At 44.2% G+C, this 19,916-nt stretch overlaps 1 protein-coding gene across 6 annotated transcripts in view; it reads right to left on the bottom strand.

The window, feature by feature from the left end:
- SYCP2L (synaptonemal complex protein 2 like) overlaps window positions 1-19,916 on the bottom strand; it is a 1,177,754-nt gene that overhangs the window by 252,508 nt on the left and 905,330 nt on the right. For 5 of the 6 annotated variants that reach the window (XM_085606974.1, XM_085606977.1, XM_085606972.1 and 2 more), the window contains exon 32: window positions 392-479. In XM_085606974.1, the coding sequence (XP_085463100.1) occupies window positions 392-479 (88 nt within the window). The remainder of the gene's footprint in view (window positions 1-391; window positions 480-19,916) is intronic. The other variant, XM_085606975.1, reaches the window with a different exon arrangement.

The following is a 19,916-nucleotide window of genomic DNA, read 5'->3' on the forward strand; positions in this document are numbered from 1 at the left end:
AGCACAAGGAGAAGACTTCAGGGTTGGTGATATGGAACCCAGTGCCAGCAATAGTGCCAAGGTTACTGAGGAGAACTCATGTAGAGCCACTGAGGTAGCCCGCGGTGGCCAAGAGGTCTTGTGGCAGCTCCAAATGGGCAGACATCGAACACAGAGATGGATCAATAGTAGAAGGTAAAGCCAGAAGGCTCTGTGGGGACAACAGGCATGTGAGAGAGAGAGGGAAGATTTTACAAAATGAGTTATTGAGAATCTGTATTTATAATGCACAAACATTTGGGGTCAATCTAAAATACAAACACGTAAAAAAAGTGCACAAAGCAATCTGTAGGATGTCATACAACGTACTTGCCTAATTTACAAGTATTTAATTTTCTTCACGTTTACATACCTGGAAACTCTTGATTGGATTCGTTAACTTTGTCTTGAATTACAAATTCACTTTCATGAAGAGCCGTTGATGTTTTGAAAGACAGCTTCTTCCAAGAAAAAAAATAAAATCAATATTATTTGTCCATCATAAAAATGGGTGCAACAATGACTGATACAAAAAAATATCCTTTCAATTATTTTGATGTAAATTAACTATTCCAGGACAAACTATTGAACATACACAACCAAACCATTCTGCCTACGACAAAACCCCACCCCAACTGTGTAGAACAAGTTACTTACCTTGGGTAATGATGCATCTGTAAGAGACATGTGTTAGTAATAGATTCCTTACCTTAGAATAGATCCCCAGCAATGCCAACCCCGGAGGTGGGTCTGCGAACTAAGTTCACACCAATAAATCTTGGAGACCAAAACGGCCAAAATAGTTGTCTCTCCGGACATGGCTGTCTAGGCGATAATGTTTGGTGAACGGGTGCAGGGATGCCCACGTGGCCGCTTGACAGATGTCAATGAATTGGGACTCCATGTCCCAAGGCAGTAGTAGCTGCCGTAGCCCTGGTGGAGTGGACTGGCAGTCCCACTGGAGCTTACTTTTTCGCTAAGGAATGGCAGATTTTAATTTCTTGCCGCCCACATAGCCAACAAAAAGTTGATCATGCACCCGGAAATCTTTTGGGTGTTCTAGATAGAAAGACCGCGCATGTTTTGGGTCCAGATGGTGGAGTCTCTCCACCTCCTTGGACGGGTGCGGAGGTGGGAAAACTGAGGGTCTGTCCTATATTGAAAGAGGTAACCACTTTTGGAAGAAAAGAGGGCCTTGTGCGAAGGACTACTTTGTCCTAATGAACAGCAACAAAAGGAGGTTTTGAGGACAGAGCTTGAAGCTCACTCACTCTGTGAGCAGAGGTGATGGCGACAAGGAAGGCAGTCTTCAGAGTAAGGAGTCTGATAGGGCAGTTATGTAGAGGCTCGAAGGGACCACCAATAAGGTACGTCAAGACAAGATTCAAGTCCCACTGGGGCATTATGAAAGGAGAAGTAGGAAAGAGATGAGTAATGCCCTTAAAAAATATATTTACAATAGGGGACTTGAAAAGAGAAGGCTGATCAGGAAGGCTAAGAAAGGCAGATATGGCCGAAAGGTAGCCTTTAAGAGTGCCCGGGGAAGAGCCCTACTGGGCTAAAGAAAGGAGTACCTCCGAAAGAGGGGCAGAAAGGGGATCCACAGCCTTTGCTGAAAGAGACCTTGCACCACCTCCGAGTGAATACGCAATTCATGATCCATCATACACTGATGGCTGAGTTTGTCTGCCCTGGCGTTCAGAGAACCTGCCAGGTGTTGAACCACCAGGGACATGCCCTGATGTTTCAACCAGGTCCAAAGGCAAAGAGCCGCGAGGCCCAAGGATCTGGCCGTAGCCCTAGAATCCTTAAAGCGCTCGAACGCCGAGTCAGTCTTATCACCGAAAAGGCGATGGCCATTAAAGGGCATGTCCAGAAAGGTGGATTAGACATCCCCAGAAAAACCAGATGTCCTCAACCAGGCATATCGCCTCAGGGCTACTGAGGTGGGAACCGTTCTGCCCAGTGAGTCAGCGGTATCTAGCCCACATATGATTTTGAATTTGGCTGCATCTCTACCCTCTGCCACTGTGCAGGTGAGAATGGCCTGGGCCTCCTACGGGCACTGTGGCAGCACTTGCACAACTGTATTCCACACTGTATGGGTATAATAGCCCAAGAGGCATGCAGTATTCACAGACCACGGTGCTAAGCTGGCGGAAGAAAACATCTTTCCAAGATGGTCCAGCTTCTTGGGTTCCCTATCTGGGGGAGCAGTAGGGAATGCGACCTTAGAGGACAAGGCTTGGACCACCAAACTCTCGGGGTAGGTTGTTGGGAGAAGAAAAGTGGGTCGCCCGGGGCTGGGTGGTGGTGTCAGGCAATCATCCTGTCCACAGGATCCCCACTGTGCTGGGATTGGACCAAGTGCCCAGAAGGATGTCCATAAGGAAGGCAGAAGGGGTTAAGAAGAAGCTGCCGCCGGTTGAAGCACCTCTTTAAGGAGGTTAGTCCTAACTGCCACTGTAGGAAGCTCCAGGCCCAAAGCGTCAGCTGCCCTACGGAACACCACTGCATATGACACTCCCTCCTCCATAACCACGGTAGGGGAGAAAGCATGCCAAGGTCTGGGGAGGTATTCAGACCACTAGCGTCACCCAGCGCCTCTCGCCAGTCCGTCTCATCATGTTGGTCAGCTAAAGGGTCCACATACCCCTCCCAGTCCTCCTGACCAACCTCTAGTCGCCAATCAGGCATAAACATACACCAGGGATGAACAGTGGGACAAACATGCCCTCCGGTGCCGGTTTTGACATTGACCAATGTCGGTCCGGTGCCGGGTCCAAGTCGGGGGTGAGGCTGGTGTCGACGCCGGTCGGGGACACAACGACTGGCATTGCACCGGATCCAGGCCTGAATCCTCAGGGACCTTCTGGTGCCGAAGCCACCAGCATCGAAATCCCAGGGACCCCAACTGAGTCGGCGGGGACCGAAGTAACCCTGGGCGGACAACTACGCTACGGTCGCGCAGTTTGCGTAGTTTGTGCTACTTCGCGCTACGCAAATTGCACGTAGCACAGTGCAAAATCACCTAGTGTAGCATAGTTGCCATTTTTTGCTCTCTCGCGGTCCTCAACGTCAAGTTGGCGACCGCGAGCGAAATGACATCCCAGCGAGACTTTATCCTCATTCGAAATGAGCAACATCAAGTTGCCGATCGTGAGCGTGGAAAATAAACCTCCTGGCGAGATTCTCAACGCGGGGAGGTCAGGTTTCTCATTGCGAGTGGTCGCGTATGCTCGTGACCGCTCGAAATGAAAAAATTACCAGCCGCATTGAGAAAGCTGCCACTCGAGTAAAAATCTACTTGAGCGGCAGAAAACGACAGCTTTCAATGCCGTTTTCAATGATTGCACAGTGCCGGATGTTTGTCCGCACTGTGCAATCATCGCGAACAGCGCACTACGCAGTTCACGTAGTGCTACGCGTATCTCGCATAGTGCAAAGTGCACTACGCGTAGCGCTACTACGCGAACTATGCTGAGGGTTAGACCGAAGGCACACCAGCAGAGTCGAGTTGCCCAAATATGCTGTGAAGCACTTAGTAGAAAGCTCGGAGCTGGGCAGGGGACGCTCTAGCACCGGGAAAAGGAGGGAAGCTCAGAGCCATCCCTGAAACAAGCTCCAAAGACAGAGCTGGGGAGCGATGAAGCTCCGGTCCCGCGTCCCCCTGGCCGACGGATGGGGAGAAGGTTTAGAGCGATGCTGCTTCTTTGCCTTCTTCTTGTGCTTCGACTTATCCGTAGACCTTGAAGACTTGGATGATGGATGATGGGGGTGGCTCTGCGACTCAGCCCGAGACCTTCCTCTCGACCGGAACCTCGAAAGATTGCCGGGCCTCCAACAACTTTCAGGACTTCGGATTCATTGCCCGGCAGTTGGAGCATGACTTTCGGGACATGGTCGCGCTCCAGGCACCAAAGGCACACGAGGTGGGGGTCCGCAATCGACATCAGGCAGTTAACGGCCTCGCAAGGCTTAAACCCGGTCTATTGATGGGATATCTTAGTCACAAAGTGACTAAGAGGGTAACTCTCCGGATCTGCACAAGGCACGTAGCACAGTGCAAAATCACCTAGTGTAGCATAGTTGCCATTTTTTGCTCTCTCGCGGTCCTCAACGTCAAGTTGGCAACCGCGAGCGAAATGACATCCCAGCGAGACTTTATCCTCGTTCGAAATGAGCAACATCAAGTTGCCGATCGTGAGCGTGGAAAATAAACCTCCTGGCGAGATTCTCAACGCGGAGAGGTCAGGTTTCTCATTGCGAGTGGTCGCGTATGCTCGTGACCGCTCGAAATGAAAAAATTACCAGCCGCATTGAGAAAGCTGCCACTCGAGTAAAAATCTACTTGAGCGGCAGAAAACGACAGCTTTCAATGCCGTTTTCAATGATTGCACAGTGCCGGATGTTTGTCCGCACTGTGCAATCATCGCGAACAGCGCACTACGCAGTTCACGTAGTGCTACGCGTATCTCGCATAGTGCAAAGTGCACTACGCGTAGCGCTACTACGCGAACTATGCTGAGGGTTAGACCGAAGGCACACCAGCAGAGTCGAGTTGCCCAAATATGCTGTGAAGCACTTAGTAGAAAGCTCGGAGCTGGGCAGGGGACGCTCTAGCACCGGGAAAAGGAGGGAAGCTCAGAGCCATCCCTGAAACAAGCTCCAAAGACAGAGCTGGGGAGCGATGAAGCTCCGGTCCCGCGTCCCCCTGGCCGACGGATGGGGAGAAGGTTTAGAGCGATGCTGCTTCTTTGCCTTCTTCTTGTGCTTCAACTTATCCGTAGACCTTGAAGACTTGGATGATGGATGATGGGGGTGGCTCTGCGACTCAGCCCGAGACCTTCCTCTCGACCGGAACCTCGAAAGATTGCCGGGCCTCCAACAACTTTCAGGACTTCGGATTCATTGCCCGGCAGTTGGAGCATGACTTTCGGGTCATGGTCGCGCTCCAGGCACCAAAGGCACACGAGGTGGGGGTCCGCAATCGACATCAGGCAGTTAAAGGCCTCGCAAGGCTTAAACCCGGTCTATTGATGGGATATCTTAGTCACAAAGTGACTAAAAGGGTAACTCTCCGGATCTGCACAAGGCTAGTGCAGAAAAAGAAAGAACTGACAACAGCGCGCAGGGGCGACTTCTAAGTAGACACCGCAATGTCATTCCAGCGACCATGACGTCAACGACCGATGCGGAGTCGACCGACGCCACCTACCGACGTGCAGGACTGCTGCTAAGAAAAAAATCTCCAGATCCAGTCTGACGCCTGGTGGTAAGGCATCTATAAGTAACTTTTTCAGATAAGGTTAGTTGGTTGATTGTTGCACAGGATCACAATGAATGTGCTTGTTCACAAATATGAGATTATGAAGCTTTGTCTAAAACGACAGTGTATGAACGTGCCCAGTTGTAAAGCCCTTTATCGGCACCAGGTTGTTAAAAAGCACCCATTTGTCCCTCCCACCCTGGAAGATTCACAATTTGTCAATAAGAACTGGCCTTTAATTGAATTAAACATTTTTCTATATAAATTCGACAAATTATTGTAATGTTTTTAAAATTAAATGTAAAAATTGCGTTTATCGTAGAATTGTAAAACAATTTGGATTTTCACCCAGATAACATGTTCTGAACATATACTTTAAAAGAAAATATATATTTTTATTGGTTGGAACATTAATGAATCCCGTACAAAAATTAAGGATATTTGGCATATTTCATAATACATAACAGTCATCAGGGCAAGGCAATCATTACAATCAGGGTGCATTAAAACGTTGCCTTTCTGTGCGTTGCCGTTCCATTTCTGTTGATGGTGACACACATAGGTCACCTTGATAAGCATTCCACTTGCCCCACTTTTTATCCCATTTTTTAGGGCACCCTCTCGCTTTGAACACCTCTTTTCTGCTATCATGCATTTGTCATATTCTCTAACCCACGTTCTGAGAGAAGGTCTGTCCACCACCCCCCATTTCCTCGCTATCCCCCTCTTGACTAGAGTGTAGCCTAGTGTCTTGAATTGTTGTTCGATGTCTGTAAGATCTTCTGCTCCCATATATTCAGGAGCCCCAGCCGAGGTGTAAGAGTGAGTTCCTTCCCCAGGGCCTCCAGGATGTGCTCCGTGGCCCCCTCCCACAGAGGTCTCACTTCCGGGTAGTCCCATATCGTGGGGTAAAAAGTTGCGTCTTGAGGGCAACCTCGAAGGCAGAGTGTATCCGTCCTAGAGCCTATCTTCACCAGGGTTATCCCAGTCAAGTAAGATCTATGTAAGATTTTTAGTTGAATGGGTCTATAACAGAGTGTTATGGCTACCTCACGGGGAGACATTAGTGCCGCCTGCCACTCGTCGTCATCAATAGGCCCTAAGTCTAGCTGCCATCGCTCCTGAAGTTTGTGGAATGTATCCGGTAGATTGTTGCATAGTTTATTATATGTGAGTGATATGGCCTTGGTGAGCAGCGGTCCATCAAGAAGCCTGTCCACCAGGGGGTATGAGTCTGGGATATCCGTCATGTCTGGGAGGGCTGTGGTAAGGGCGTGTCTAATTTGTAGATATCTAAACACCTTCTCTTGGGCCAAGTCATAGGTCTTCTGTAAGTCTCCGAATTTAAGTTGTGCATCCTTCTTTACCAAGTCCCCTATTGTGGAGATTCCGATAATGTCCCACTTGTCGAACCCGGGATGGCGGCCAAGAAGACCCAGTCTCTGGGTACAACACAGTGATGTAGCTTTGGTGAGGGTCTTTGCCAAAACCTAAACGGAAATTTGCCTGGTGCCATATCGCCACTGTGTGGCCTGTGGGACCGACATATCGACTTTTCCAAGCCCTAGAGCTGAACATATACTTGTAAAGAATGTGTCCACCAAGTTATCATTTTGTTCAAAGGCTTAAAAAAAAAATCCTACTTGATGATTTTTCTGTCCACATAAATCATTTCAGTTTATATAGTGCTACCAACTGATCTTGGATGTGTTTTAGAGCAAGATTTTTAAATCCTAAGAGAAAAATGTGGACAGTGTGTATTTTACCTTTTAACTTAGTAAAATGGAACAGCTTTGAAACACAGAAGAAGCATAAGTTATTACTCAAAACACTGAAATAATACTTGCACATTAACCTATGCTCATAAAACTCGCGGTTTATCAGTTGCCTTCTGCTGTTTCTTAGCATTTCCGAAAGAGCTAGCACATGCACGTTAACCCAGAAAACCAATGTTGCCCTCACAGAAAACTAAAGGTTGTTTTTGCACGAGCTTCAACAGAAAAGGTTTCTGTTCAAAACAAGTTATTTATTAAACAGTTTTATGTTTCCAAGAAAACTATTCTGACTCAAAGCATTATTTTTTTTCACCTTCAATACATACCATAGTGATACACTATACACTTTAGCATTCTAAGATAACAGCCCAGCGCAATGTTTTTTACTATCTCAGAATGGTTTTAGTGCATTAAAAGACAGCCAACAAACTGGTTCTAAACGTGACAGCTATGCTCAAATTTACAAAAATAGTAGACTATGTACAATACCATTACAAGATGGCTACCGATGCTATGTATAATTTTATTTTTGTTTTGTAAGCTAACGCCTGCCAAGGTTACGTGCCTGCATGCTTTGCATGTATGTGCTATTTCTATAGCACAATTCGGGTCACATGCAACAAAGTGCTGTTGATGGTCAAAGACGAGCATAAAGTCAATGAGTACAAGGAGAGGAAGCTGGGTTGTGGACAATTAATGCATTGTAATGTAGTGTTCTTTAAAGAGGTGAGTCTTCAACTCTTTCCTAAACTGGAGCATTTTTTGGGCAGTCCTGATGGATACAGGGATGTTCTTCTAGATCCTGGCTGCATCGATGGAACAGGCTGTCTTGTTTTTTCTTTCTTACACGTCTTAGTTTGTAGTCCAGTGGAATCTTGTCTGTGTGTGTGCCGAGAACCACCAGAGATGATGAGGTTGTCTGCAAGATAAGTTGGGAGCTGGTCGTGGGGACTCTGTAAACGAGGCAACTGGTTTTGAAGATAGTGGTGCCAGAAGAGGAGTCAATGCAGTTGATGTAATAACATTTCTTGTGGCCCTGGTTTCTTTTTCCTATAAGCAGGGTGTCTGGACCACAAAACAGTGAATGTCCGCACCATCTTTATTAATCTTTGAAACCGGGAGTGGATATGGGATGATTAAAAAGAAAGTTATTTTTATTTATACAAATTTGTTTATGCATTCAAATATGAACACATCACAACTTAAATTGGCAAGAATATTGATATGATGGTGAAAACCAGTCAATCACACATATGGGTGAAGCTTGTTGTGACAGTTATTCAAACCAATAAAACAACAGCTACAAAAGCAAAACGTACAACAACTACTATAGCAGGCACATGTTTGTCACAGTGGACTTTTTCCAAGGCTAGTAAGCTTTAAAGAGTGAGCTGTAAGGCCCAGGTCTTTCAAATTGGGTATCTCAAAATTCATAATGAGTAGACAAACTTAGAAACTGAGTGAGGGTATAGGTAGTGTTCAACCAAATGGAGGTTGACATTTAAAGAAGCGACCCTGAAATAGGTATTTCGTGTACTTCAAAAGATATTTGTCCACTGTGTGATTCCTATCGCCCCTTCTCACTCCACAATATTGGTGCTAAGATTTTCACAGGCATACTGGCACAGATGCTGGGCCCCTATAAGCAGGGATTGGTTGAATCAGATCATACCTGCGTTATAGCAAAGAGAGGGTGCAGTGACAATATAAAGTGTAGAATGCCCACACTAGGACACCAGTTTTTTTAACCTTTTATAGACACAGAAAAGGCTTACGACTGGGTTCACTGTCCTTTCCTATGAGAGGTGCTGAACAAAATAAGATTTGGCCTGAAATTTAAGACCTGGATACTAAGTGGATAATCACATCCCACTGCCCGAGTCCAGGCAAATTGTGTGCTCTCTGAGGCATTTACAGTTGGCAGAGGGGGAGCGGGGTGCCTCCTGACTACGGGAAATCCTGGGTATGGAGAAACTTTAACCAAGCTTAGATGGAATTGAAGCCCACTTTGAAAAACATGGGGTCCTTATATAGCCTCCTTTCTCATGAATTTAAAGAGCTCACATGTCCTAAATACCTGATGGTGCTCGGCCTCTCGCAACCTCAGGTTACCACCCAACCTGTTAACACCACACTAAGAAAAAGACGTGGGAGGTCAACTGAGATGATTCAGACCAGTGACTCCTAAAAGCAGATCGTGCCAGATTCTTTGTGCATAGGTGATGTCAAAGGCTTTGGGGAAGGATGAGACAGTTTGGGTTCATGGCAATTTTCACTTTAAGCTTTGGACAGGGTAAAAGGTGTCTCACCAATCAGTGATTGTAGGTTGGTGTGCGTGTAAACAGAACAAATAAAAAAAAAGCTGGTTTAAACTATAAAAAGTTCTCTCAGAGCTTCAATGCATTTCACCAGATTGGGCTTCTCCTAGGACAAAAATCTCCATGTAGGGTCAGGTACTCTTTCCCCTTTCTCAGCAGGCCAATCAGGCTCCCAGGCAGAGCAAGATGCATACTTCAGCTGATTTTCCCCCACCTCTGGGAGTCTTGCTATAAAGGACTCAGATATGGATCTTAATGGTTATTCAGGTACTTTGCAAAGCATTCCCTCACGGTGTTGTGAAGAAACTAAAACCGGAAGCAACTGGGATAGTTTGGGTCCAACTCAGTTTCCAGATAGTAGATGCTCATTCCAGTATTAGGAAATTTATTTCAAAAGCAACCCTCTGTCCTTCTGCAGAGGAGACAATCATTTCCTGAAGGTAGTGGCTCTTATAAGAGGGACAGGCGATGCATTCTCTAAACTGGAGAAGCAAACACATAAGTACAATGAAGCGTGTAAGCCATGCACCTGGCTGTCATCAGCCTTCTAGACTAGCCATTTGGGGAGGGACAAAGAGGCCCCTTGCAGAACAAAAGAAAGAACCTTTCGCCCCTCCACACACCCAGAATCAGCAAAATGGTACTGATTAGGAAAGGATGAATGGTAAGGTCCTGCTAAGAATACACTCACAATAAGCATAGAGTCCGGCTGCCTGTCACCATACATACAGCACACATTCATTCATTCAATAAAACTTTATTCAGCTTAAAAACAAACCATGAAAGCACATACAGTACACATATGGGCATGTCACTGCAGGGGCTAGGCATTGCATTCAAGTAGCGCTTGACTTGAGCGAGGTTTATAGGCACCACCCTCTTACCTAAACAGAAAAATGGGTTGTTTAGTAGTCGCAGTCAGAAAAATAGTACGTAACCCCCACTGATTATGATTATGTTCCAGGACTTTGTAGTCCATTGTCAACTAGACAGGGCACATTGTGTGCTACTTCAGAACTCAAAGACAGGTCCATGTCTCTCAAATGCAAGACCTAGACCTCAACATGCACACAGGATTATCATGTGTGTTAGGCAGAAAAATACCAGATAACCTAGAGCTGGGTTGACAGAGCAGTGGAGCACATCTGTAGTGCCATGCAGGGAACATTCCAATCCAACAGTCCACCTGCCCTCTCCAATGGATATTGTTTTAAAGCTAAGGTAAAGTGACATAGGATGAAAAGGGAAAATTACCAAAGAAACTCTACCTTGGGTACTAAGTCTGGATTTAAAAACTGAGACTTGATTGGCATCCATGGTGAGACATGTGGGAAACTTGCAGTGCTTCTCTTAGCTTAATGAAGAATATGGAATTCATACAACACAATTCTTTTGGCATCTCCAAATATTCCATGCTATAGGTAAATACATGACAATAGAGGAAGACCCACTGATTGCTCCCTACTGGAGGACTGATTGTTACTTGACGTAATGGACATAGAAAACATGGATGAATAATAGTAAACTTAAAGCTAAGTAGGAAAAAGACATGCATACTCTGTTTCAAGTTTCAAAGAATCTTTATTCGAATTATAGCAACTCATAAAAGCACATCTTATAACACACGAAAAAATCTAATTTCCTTAGGAACATACAGATTAGAACGCATTATTATTTACACATTTCCATCGTTCTGCGCGCATGGACAGCAATCTTTAGAAAAGTGCAAACACGAAGGATTATTTCCTCATTTTCAAGTGTTAACAGTGCCTGATAAGATTTGACCAAATTAATTGGTCTAAGTTTTTTAAAATAAGGAATTAAAAACTGTTTTGTATATTTCAAGTAAAAATTACAGAGGAAAAAAGTGCAAATCACTTTGTTTACTTTGCCCATTGCAAGGACAGCTCATCATAATCGTACTTTTCTGATAGCCCAAAGGAAAATTTAACAGGTAGCTAATAATTCCAGCCCTCAAACGACATAGAAGACTTCTTTCCCAATTTGTCAATTGTAAAGTTAAATATAATGCAAGGGGGTATCTGGGTACTACTATATCCATGTACCTCGTAACTGTGGGTTTCTCTTGCTCCCTCCTAAGTCTCCTTAAAGAATACAGTGCGCTTAATGCCTCTTTTAATTTGAGTTTCTTAGTTTTAATGGCATGGCTAGGATTAATAAAGATGTTATCCATGCCTATTTCTCGCAAATTTGTGTATACACAAGAAATCCACGGAATCTTCAACCCCCTGTCACAACTTAAACAATCAGTTAATATCTCTTGCGTAAGTGACGCTGATTTGTTCATCCAGACCGAGTGCCAAAATAGCACTGGTCGGGAACTGACAAAATCCGAGATAAAATTTAAATTTAATTCATGATGTGTGATAAAATTGGACGTAAAAATTGGCACATTTAATAGTCTCCTACAAAACCGATTCTCTACTTGCTGAATAGAGATGCTGTTCCCAGTGCCCCATACTTCTGCTCCACAAGTTGCCACTGGGACACATTGAAGTTGAAAAATCTTAACAATCGCCTTGGTAACTCCTGATCTCTTTGGTTTAGGAATGCTTAAAATCGAGTTCGTGGCCTTTGAGAATTTGCTCACCGCCTGGGCCAAATGCCCAGACCACGAGCCATTCGCAGCAAAGGTCACGCCCAAATATGGGAAGGTATTGGTTGCAATAAGATTTTCTCCCCCGACCTGTATGGAACTCAATTGTCGTTTACCTGGACCACATGCCATTATAAAAGATTTTTTAAAATTGACTCGTAAGTCCAGGTCATCCATAAATGTGGTAAAATTAGGAACCAAAGAGCGAAGTGAGTTTGGCGTACGGCCCATTAACACCGCATCGTCTGCGTACAGAAGAGCGGGTATGGCTTTGCCATTTATTAAGGGTACGTCCGGTTTCGACTTTACAAGATAGTTACTAAGCCCATTTATATAAATAATAAAAAGCAGGGGTGCTAAAACGCACCCCTGCCTAACTCCTCTTCCAATTTCAATGGGTCCAGACAGTTCCCCACCTACGCCTATTCTCACTCTGGACTTTAGGTCCGTGTGTAAAAAAGCTAAAAAATGGACCAGGTAGATATCCAAACCATACTCTATTAAAATAAACCAAAGTTTGGACCGATTAACCAAATCAAAGGCGGATGACAAATCCATAAAAGCTAAGTAAATGGGTGCAGAACGGGCAATATTATATTTATCAATGATTAATTTAAGATTAAGGCATTGTTCCACTGTGCCAAGCTTTGATCTAAATCCTAGTTGATAGGGGGATAATATCCCAGTTTCCTCTGTCCATGTAATTAACCTATTATAAATGACGCGACCTAATATTTTCAATGTATTGTCTAACAATGAGATTGGTCTATAATTTATAGGATCAGACCTATCCCCTTTCTTGTAAATGGGGACAATTATGCTGGTGCCCCATGTATCAGGCATTGTTGATTCGGGCAAACTATTGAAAACATTCACCAATATGGGTGCCCAAAGATCGGGTTGCCATTTGATGAGGTCTATCGGAAGCCCGTCTGGGCCAGGAGCCTTATTGCCGAGACTCTGGGCAATTGCCTCCTCCACTTCTCCCGCAGTTATCTTTAAATTGACAATGGTTTCGGAGATGTTAGTGATTGAGCCTTTTACCGGGGCGGCATACATTTTAGAAAAGTATAGTTCCCAGGAGCTAGCGGAGATGGTACAGCTAATTGGGGTAAATTGTTGGCCCATATTCCGGAGTTCTTTTACTGCTGGCCAGAATAAGTTACTTGATTTCCTTCCTGCAGTCAGTGCCAATGCTTCCCAGCGTTCACCCAGGAGCATAGATCTCCTTTTTCTCTAGGGCTGATTTGTAAGCCTTCCTTGCTACACTTACTTTTGCCCCAACTCTAGGGATTTCTGTGAGTACCTTACGTAGGTTCCTGTTTGCCACAGAACAACTGTGGTCGAACTACCTGGGTTCTTTGGGGCTCTGGGAGGCTGGGACCAGCAGCATAGTCCTAACTGTGGCACATATTTTACTAAAATGTGTTATAATTAACTGGCCACTAGCTGTTGGATCTAGACAAAAATCTATAGACTGCTGATTTTCCCTTAACAAACATTCCATGGTTCCTGCTTTGTCTATACCTTTCCACTTTAACCGTAATTTATCAGTAGTTACACTTAGGTCTTTCGCTCCCTGCATTGAACTATAGACCGGTTTTGGCGCTAGTTTAAATGTTACAGTTATAGGGTTATGATCCCCAAAATCTGTCACTACCGTGTCAGTTTCCGTTATGCGGTCAGCCATACCAGGGGAAACAAAAATAAAATCAATGGTTGAGGTACTGACTGGTCCTCTATGTGTGGGTGCCTGCTGCGGCGATAATTTTGGTCCATAATCCATTATATTACTAAGAATATGTTCATCTAAAAGGGCTCTCAATTCCTGACCCCTTTTGATTGGCGAGATACCCCTTTCGCTGTTCTACCTGCCATACATTTCTTGGGAGCTGAGCATTGAAGTCCCCGGCCACAACAATTTCAGTTTCGGGCCAAGTAGTTTTTCCCCATCTATCAACTGATTTGGAAATGAAATTAGACAATGCTATAAAATTCTTATTTGGAACTGTTATAAAATCATTATTATAAAAATGTATTAAAACAAAAGGGGTTTTCCGCTTACAGTCAATGGCCTGTATGTTAACATTATTGGTGTCGATAGCCCTATGATTTCCCCCGGCCATTATACTGAAGCCTACAAACAACCCACCAACAGCCCGACCATATTGCAATTTGCACGCTGGTATATTATAACAGTGGAACCCATTAAAATGCAGATTATATGGTGCCCAAGTTTCTTGGAACATAATTATGTCGTACCTTGTGATTAGCTCAACCCAGTCTTTATCCTTTAGTCTGGGTTCAAGGCCAGCGACGTTCCAACTAAGTATTTTTAAATCGGAGACTTTATTCTGCTCTGTTATTGGGAATCTTATAGGTTCACACATATATGGGGGTAAATCCTTAGGTGGGTTTTTGTTAATCAATGATTCATTAGTGACCACCAATTGCCCTGGGTATTTCTTATTCTTGTCCTGGTCCCCAAAGATATTTACAGACAGTAAATTGGGGCTGGCCTTCCGGTCGACAACTGGATTCAAGGTTACCTGCGCCTGTTCTTTGATTACTGCACTACCTTTTAATTCAGATGGACGAACAATTGGTAGTGTCAAGATCTCTTCAAAAAGCTAATCCACACCCTCTAAGCCTTGGAAATTAAAGGCATCAAAACGATTATAGATAGGTATCCTATATTGATTGTCATAGTAGTCAAAATGCCTACTTTCATATATGGATTTTGGGCGTGTGTGACTTTGAGCCATGTATCGGTTATCATATTGATCGAAGTGCCTACTTCCCTGTGTGTAGTTTCGAGACATATTTCTTTGGGCAAACGGGGGAGGGGGGGGGTGGATAGAAATAGCTAAGGTCTACTGTTTGAATTCTGCTTTCTAAGTCACCCTCCCTCCACCCACTAATGTAATTTACTAAACGGCTATCTGTAAAATTTATAATAATGCAGTCACCTTCATAATCCTTTTTCCTCTGTCCCACCCAGTTTAATCTTCTAACATTAAGTATTTGGCCATTAAAATATGGGGGAATAGGCCTATGTCGGGATAGCCAATGGCTGACCTTATTATTCAATTCAATGTAATTTTCTGACTTACCCTCTCCTAAAGTTGGCACTCCTATCATGGCCACAGTGAGAGGGTGCGATTCTGGTGGTAAGTCGACACGTATACTCTTACTAAGTGGCCTAGGTCTCTCGGATTGTTCCTGGGTGGCATTGCTGCTGTTACCACATAGTCCCTCGGCTGCCCGCTCACTCCCATCCTTCCCAATGGTGCGACTGTACCTAGATCTCCAATCTGTGCACTAGGGTGAGATGGCGCTTCTTTTACCTCATCCCACGTCTTTTGAGGGGCCGTTAGTGACTCCTTATGCCCATTGTTTGAAGTTATGAGTCGCTGGGATAATTGAATATGCTTGCTAATGCCCGATGCATCTCTTAAAATGTTCTTATTGTTTCGTGGATGCCCTGGCTTGTCATTAATGTTATTTTGACTCTGTGTTTGTAGAGACTGGGCAAATTCCGACAGGATTTCATTATTTTGCTGTTGGGCTTTTTCAATTTTCTCCAACCTTTCCCCTATTATTTTTACCCTTTCATTCATAGGAAGCATGAGCGACTTCATTAACTGTTCCATTCTAGACATAAGGTTCTCCATACAGAAATTGTTAATACTTTCCTGGTTACACAAAACAGTATTAACAGTTTCGTGACCTGTATTTCTCTGAGTAACTGTTTTCTGTAATTGATCTGTATGTATTATAGGTTGTATTACCCTCTTAGTGGTCCTTGACGCAGGGCTCGCATTTCTACCCTGCCCTAATCCGTGTTTGAGCCTTACAACTTTTGATTTTACCCTTAATTTATTAGCAGCCCTCACCTTTTTTTGGGGTTCCAGCTTGTCTGTATATCCTTTCTCTCTCGGGTGATTACATGTCGGATTAACTTTATCAGATACATTGCTATCTTCGTTAATGATACAGACATCCGTCCCTACCTCGCCTTCTACGACGTTGATAAGTGACGCAGATTCTATATTTGTCTGATTGTTTGGGGTCACTAACAACCTACTTTCCCAGTTTATAAACTCAGGGGTGGAGATTTGTTGTGAGGGAATTATCTGATTTATCTCTGTTACTGGGAGTCCAGCAAATGAGCCCATAAGAATAGAATCCTGTGAATATGCGGTGGTAATAGAAGTATTTGCACCGATATTTATACCCTCAGTCGATTGGGTCGATAGGCACATGCTTGGGGGTAATGAAAGGCGCCTTTCGGTACTCTCAATCGCGTTGACTACGACTCCTATGGTCTTTTGAGGCATCCTGTCTATAGCGGTGATGCTAGGGAGTGATGTAATAACCTGAGCCTTTTTCCTGGAAATTGAGCGAGTTGCCATTGGTGTGCACTTGATTTTGCTCATTTTGTTCCCACTTGGTGCTCCTATGGGTTTTAAGATGGTACTATTCCCCTATAAAATCTGAATATCGTATGGACGAAATGAGATAGCTTACAAATAAGATATGTCAACAATGAAGTCACCCCTTAGATAGTACAGGTATAACAATGAGAAATCAGAGAGCTTGCGATTCTAATGTCTGTAGTGGACGAACAGCCAAGGTCCCTGGCCCAGTCCAGTCTCCTCGGGCCTCTGAGGGCCCGCCCTTTGCCCGGGCTTAGCCCGGCGCTGCCCGCGCGCTGTACCCGCGACGCGGGAGATGAGCAGGAATTTAACGAGCCTCCAGGTGCGTCAGCAAGGGTCTCAGGTTCCGCCTTCCGGCGCTTGGGTGCCTGGGAGATGGAGTCCTCCGCACAGCGGCCGCGATGTGTTTGAAAGGCGGCGGCGGGAGGGAGATACAGCAGCAGCACACAGGGCGATTGCAAAAGAACACGAGTAAGTTAGTTCAAAGGTCCCAGTAAGAGCCACTGACCAGCTACGGGTCCCGCTCCACCGAAGGTGAGCAGGAATTTAATGAGCCTCCAGGTGCGTCAGCAAGGGTCTCAGGTTCTGCCTTCCGGCGCTTGGGTGCCTGGGAGATGGAGTCCTCCGCACAGCGGCCGCGATGTGTTTGAAAGGCGGCGGCGGGAGGGAGATACAGCAGCAGCACACAGGGCGATTGCAAAAAAACACGAGTAAGTTAGTTCAAAGGTCCCAGTAAGAGCCACTGACCATGCATACTCTGGTCTATTACAATTTTAAAAAGGCCTTAATGTATACAAAAGAAGAGACCATCAAAACAAACTCCAGCCTTACACAAATTAAAATATTGATTAGGGTCCACTACTCTAGAATTTCAATAAACTGCCATGCTGCTTTGGCAGAATGCTCAAGGGATAGTAAGAAAGAAGGCATATTTTTCCACATACTTAGGCAATGTCCCAAAATACAGCATTTTTAGAGAAAGGTGTTCACAGACTTGCCAATACAGTAGGCACACCAAAGGAATTATAAAAGAAGTTGGCGCTTTCAGGGGTCTGGGCAGACCTGAAGGATCCCAGATGTAACAAATCAGAGCATTAGTTGAGAGGAGCGAGAACCCACCTCAAATTATAATCACAATCCTGGTCAGGACGAAGCACAAAAATCAATAAATAAACCTGGTATTAACCCTTTGGTAGCTTGGCGTTGAGCAGCCAGGTTTAACTCGAGGCTAACCTGTAAAGTGTTTATGCAGTACTCAAACAATAATAAAGTGAAAACACAACAAGAAAGATTCCAAACCAACTAATTTAGAAAAATTGAATTAATTTAAATGAATGAAAACACCAAAATGACCAGTTCCTCATAGGTATCTGTCCTGATGAAGCCTTCTGTGTTCGGATTTAGCAACTTTTCTTGAACTCAGATCTCCTTCAACAGGGCGAACCAGCAAGATGAGGTCAACCGGCTATTTGACAGCTGTGGCTTCAACAGAAGTCCTACTATTGGATGATTCTCCAGGTAGAAAATTGGCAAAAATATTTTAAGTCCCAGATCAAGTAGTTTGGTGACAGGAGGAGTACACTCCAACAGCAGCTAAGAGTCCAGGACAAGGGGGGCATCACGTAGGACTCACTTAGGCAGCAGGGTCCTGGGCAGTTCTAGTTGGCACTGTTCTGTTGCAGTGTTAGGGCATTTTGTGGCTTGCCATGTTTGTGTAGATCAATAAGGAGGTCAGCCAATTGACTATTCAAGTCAGTGATTAAGTCCTGGGTACCATCCTGCTCAAGGAAAACCACACCTCTCCACACCCACGCCTTTTGTCCACTATCCGGAATCATTCCACATCTCACCACAAGGGAGCCATAAGCAGTCAGGTGAAACTGGACACTGGCTGGTAGAAAGGCCCATTTGGCTTAGGCATAACAATTTCAACTTTCTAAAAGTGTACTTTCTAAAACAGTAATATAAAATCAGAGTTGACCATTAGTTTGTATTTTAAATTACTATTAAAATGAGCCCTTGACTCATTTTTTGAGAAGATCCCAAACGGATATTAAGCACTATAACTTGGTATAGTGTAATCCAGTATTTTCCTGCAAGAGAGGGAGCCTTGCTCCAGTGAAAAACTACTTTGAAGATTTTTTTTACTGCCAGGACATGTAAAAAATGTAATATACATATCGGTTTTTTTAAATTCCATGCACCATGCCCTATGGGCATATACGGCCAACATTATCGGTGCATTGTAAATATTAAAAAGGAAGGTATAAGGCTGTTAAAAGGGTGATTTTAACAGATCAAAATATCAGTTTTAAACCGGTCATGCTAGGCTGTTGTGGAAGGCCCGGAGTCCTGTGCCATTGCCACTTTAGTGGTGGCACAATAAGTGTGACAGTTCACTGGTACCATTTAACTTATGGGCACTGGGTACACAAGGCACCCTGTACTAGAGATATACAGTTAAGTTAAATATGCCAATCAGGAATTAGCCAATTGCACACGTTTTAGCGGTCAGGTCACATGCACTGGACGGCAGTGCCCCAATTTTCAAATCCTTATACCAGCAAAAAAATCTAGCAAAAAGTGGGGCTAACCCTGCAAAATGGGAATTTTCTTACACCATACCACACTGCTGCTTCACTCCCTTTTTTCAAATCCCTTACTCCGTCTCCCACACTACATTCTTTTTTCTTATAAACCCTTGACTTAACTCCTGCTATACTTCATTATCCCCCAAAACTCCTTATTCCCCCTCCCTTTAAAAGAAACCAAAAAACAGTTCCATTACTATTTACCATTCCACCCCTCCTCCTCCTGGATATCTACCCTCTTTTCCCTTTCTACTTCTTTATCCTGCTGTCTGTTAAAATAAACATTTACTTTTTCCACAGACATTTTTGTGGAACCCTGGAAGGGAAAGAAGAGAGACTTGCTCAACAAGAGGATGACATCCTACCATCAACATAATCCAACCAGTTGCTCAGCAAAGACGCCCTGGGACTACCTTGTGGTACTAATGTGTCCACACACAAACACTATGGTGTTACTGACGTCCTTTCAAATGTTTCATAACAGATCACTTCTCATTTGGAAAAAAACTGAAAACATATATTAGTTAGACTGACCCCCCTCCCGTCAAAACTATTTAAAAAAATTAAAATATGTTCACTGTGATTTAGAGGGAGGAGCCCATCACTTCCTCTCCAATTTGGTTCTAAGTGAAGTTTGTTTTTCATCTTATCGACTTCATTATTGAAGTACTTTTAAATCTAAATTTTATGCTAGAAAAATATGCAAAACCAAGTTAAAGGAAATCACAAGATAACTTTAGAGAACAGATGGAATGAGATGAACTTCTTTATGCTTGAAAACAAAAGGGGCACAATAGAGTCAGAGTCGACGCTTATGGCAGTTTCACTCTTTGGAAGCAACCATGAAAAACATTGAATGCGGGGTTAAGTACAAGGCAGGAAGAGGGGA

Source organism: Triturus cristatus, chromosome 5_2 (genome assembly GCF_964204655.1).
Source record: "Triturus cristatus chromosome 5_2, aTriCri1.1, whole genome shotgun sequence".
Classification (NCBI taxonomy): domain Eukaryota; kingdom Metazoa; phylum Chordata; class Amphibia; order Caudata; family Salamandridae; genus Triturus; species Triturus cristatus.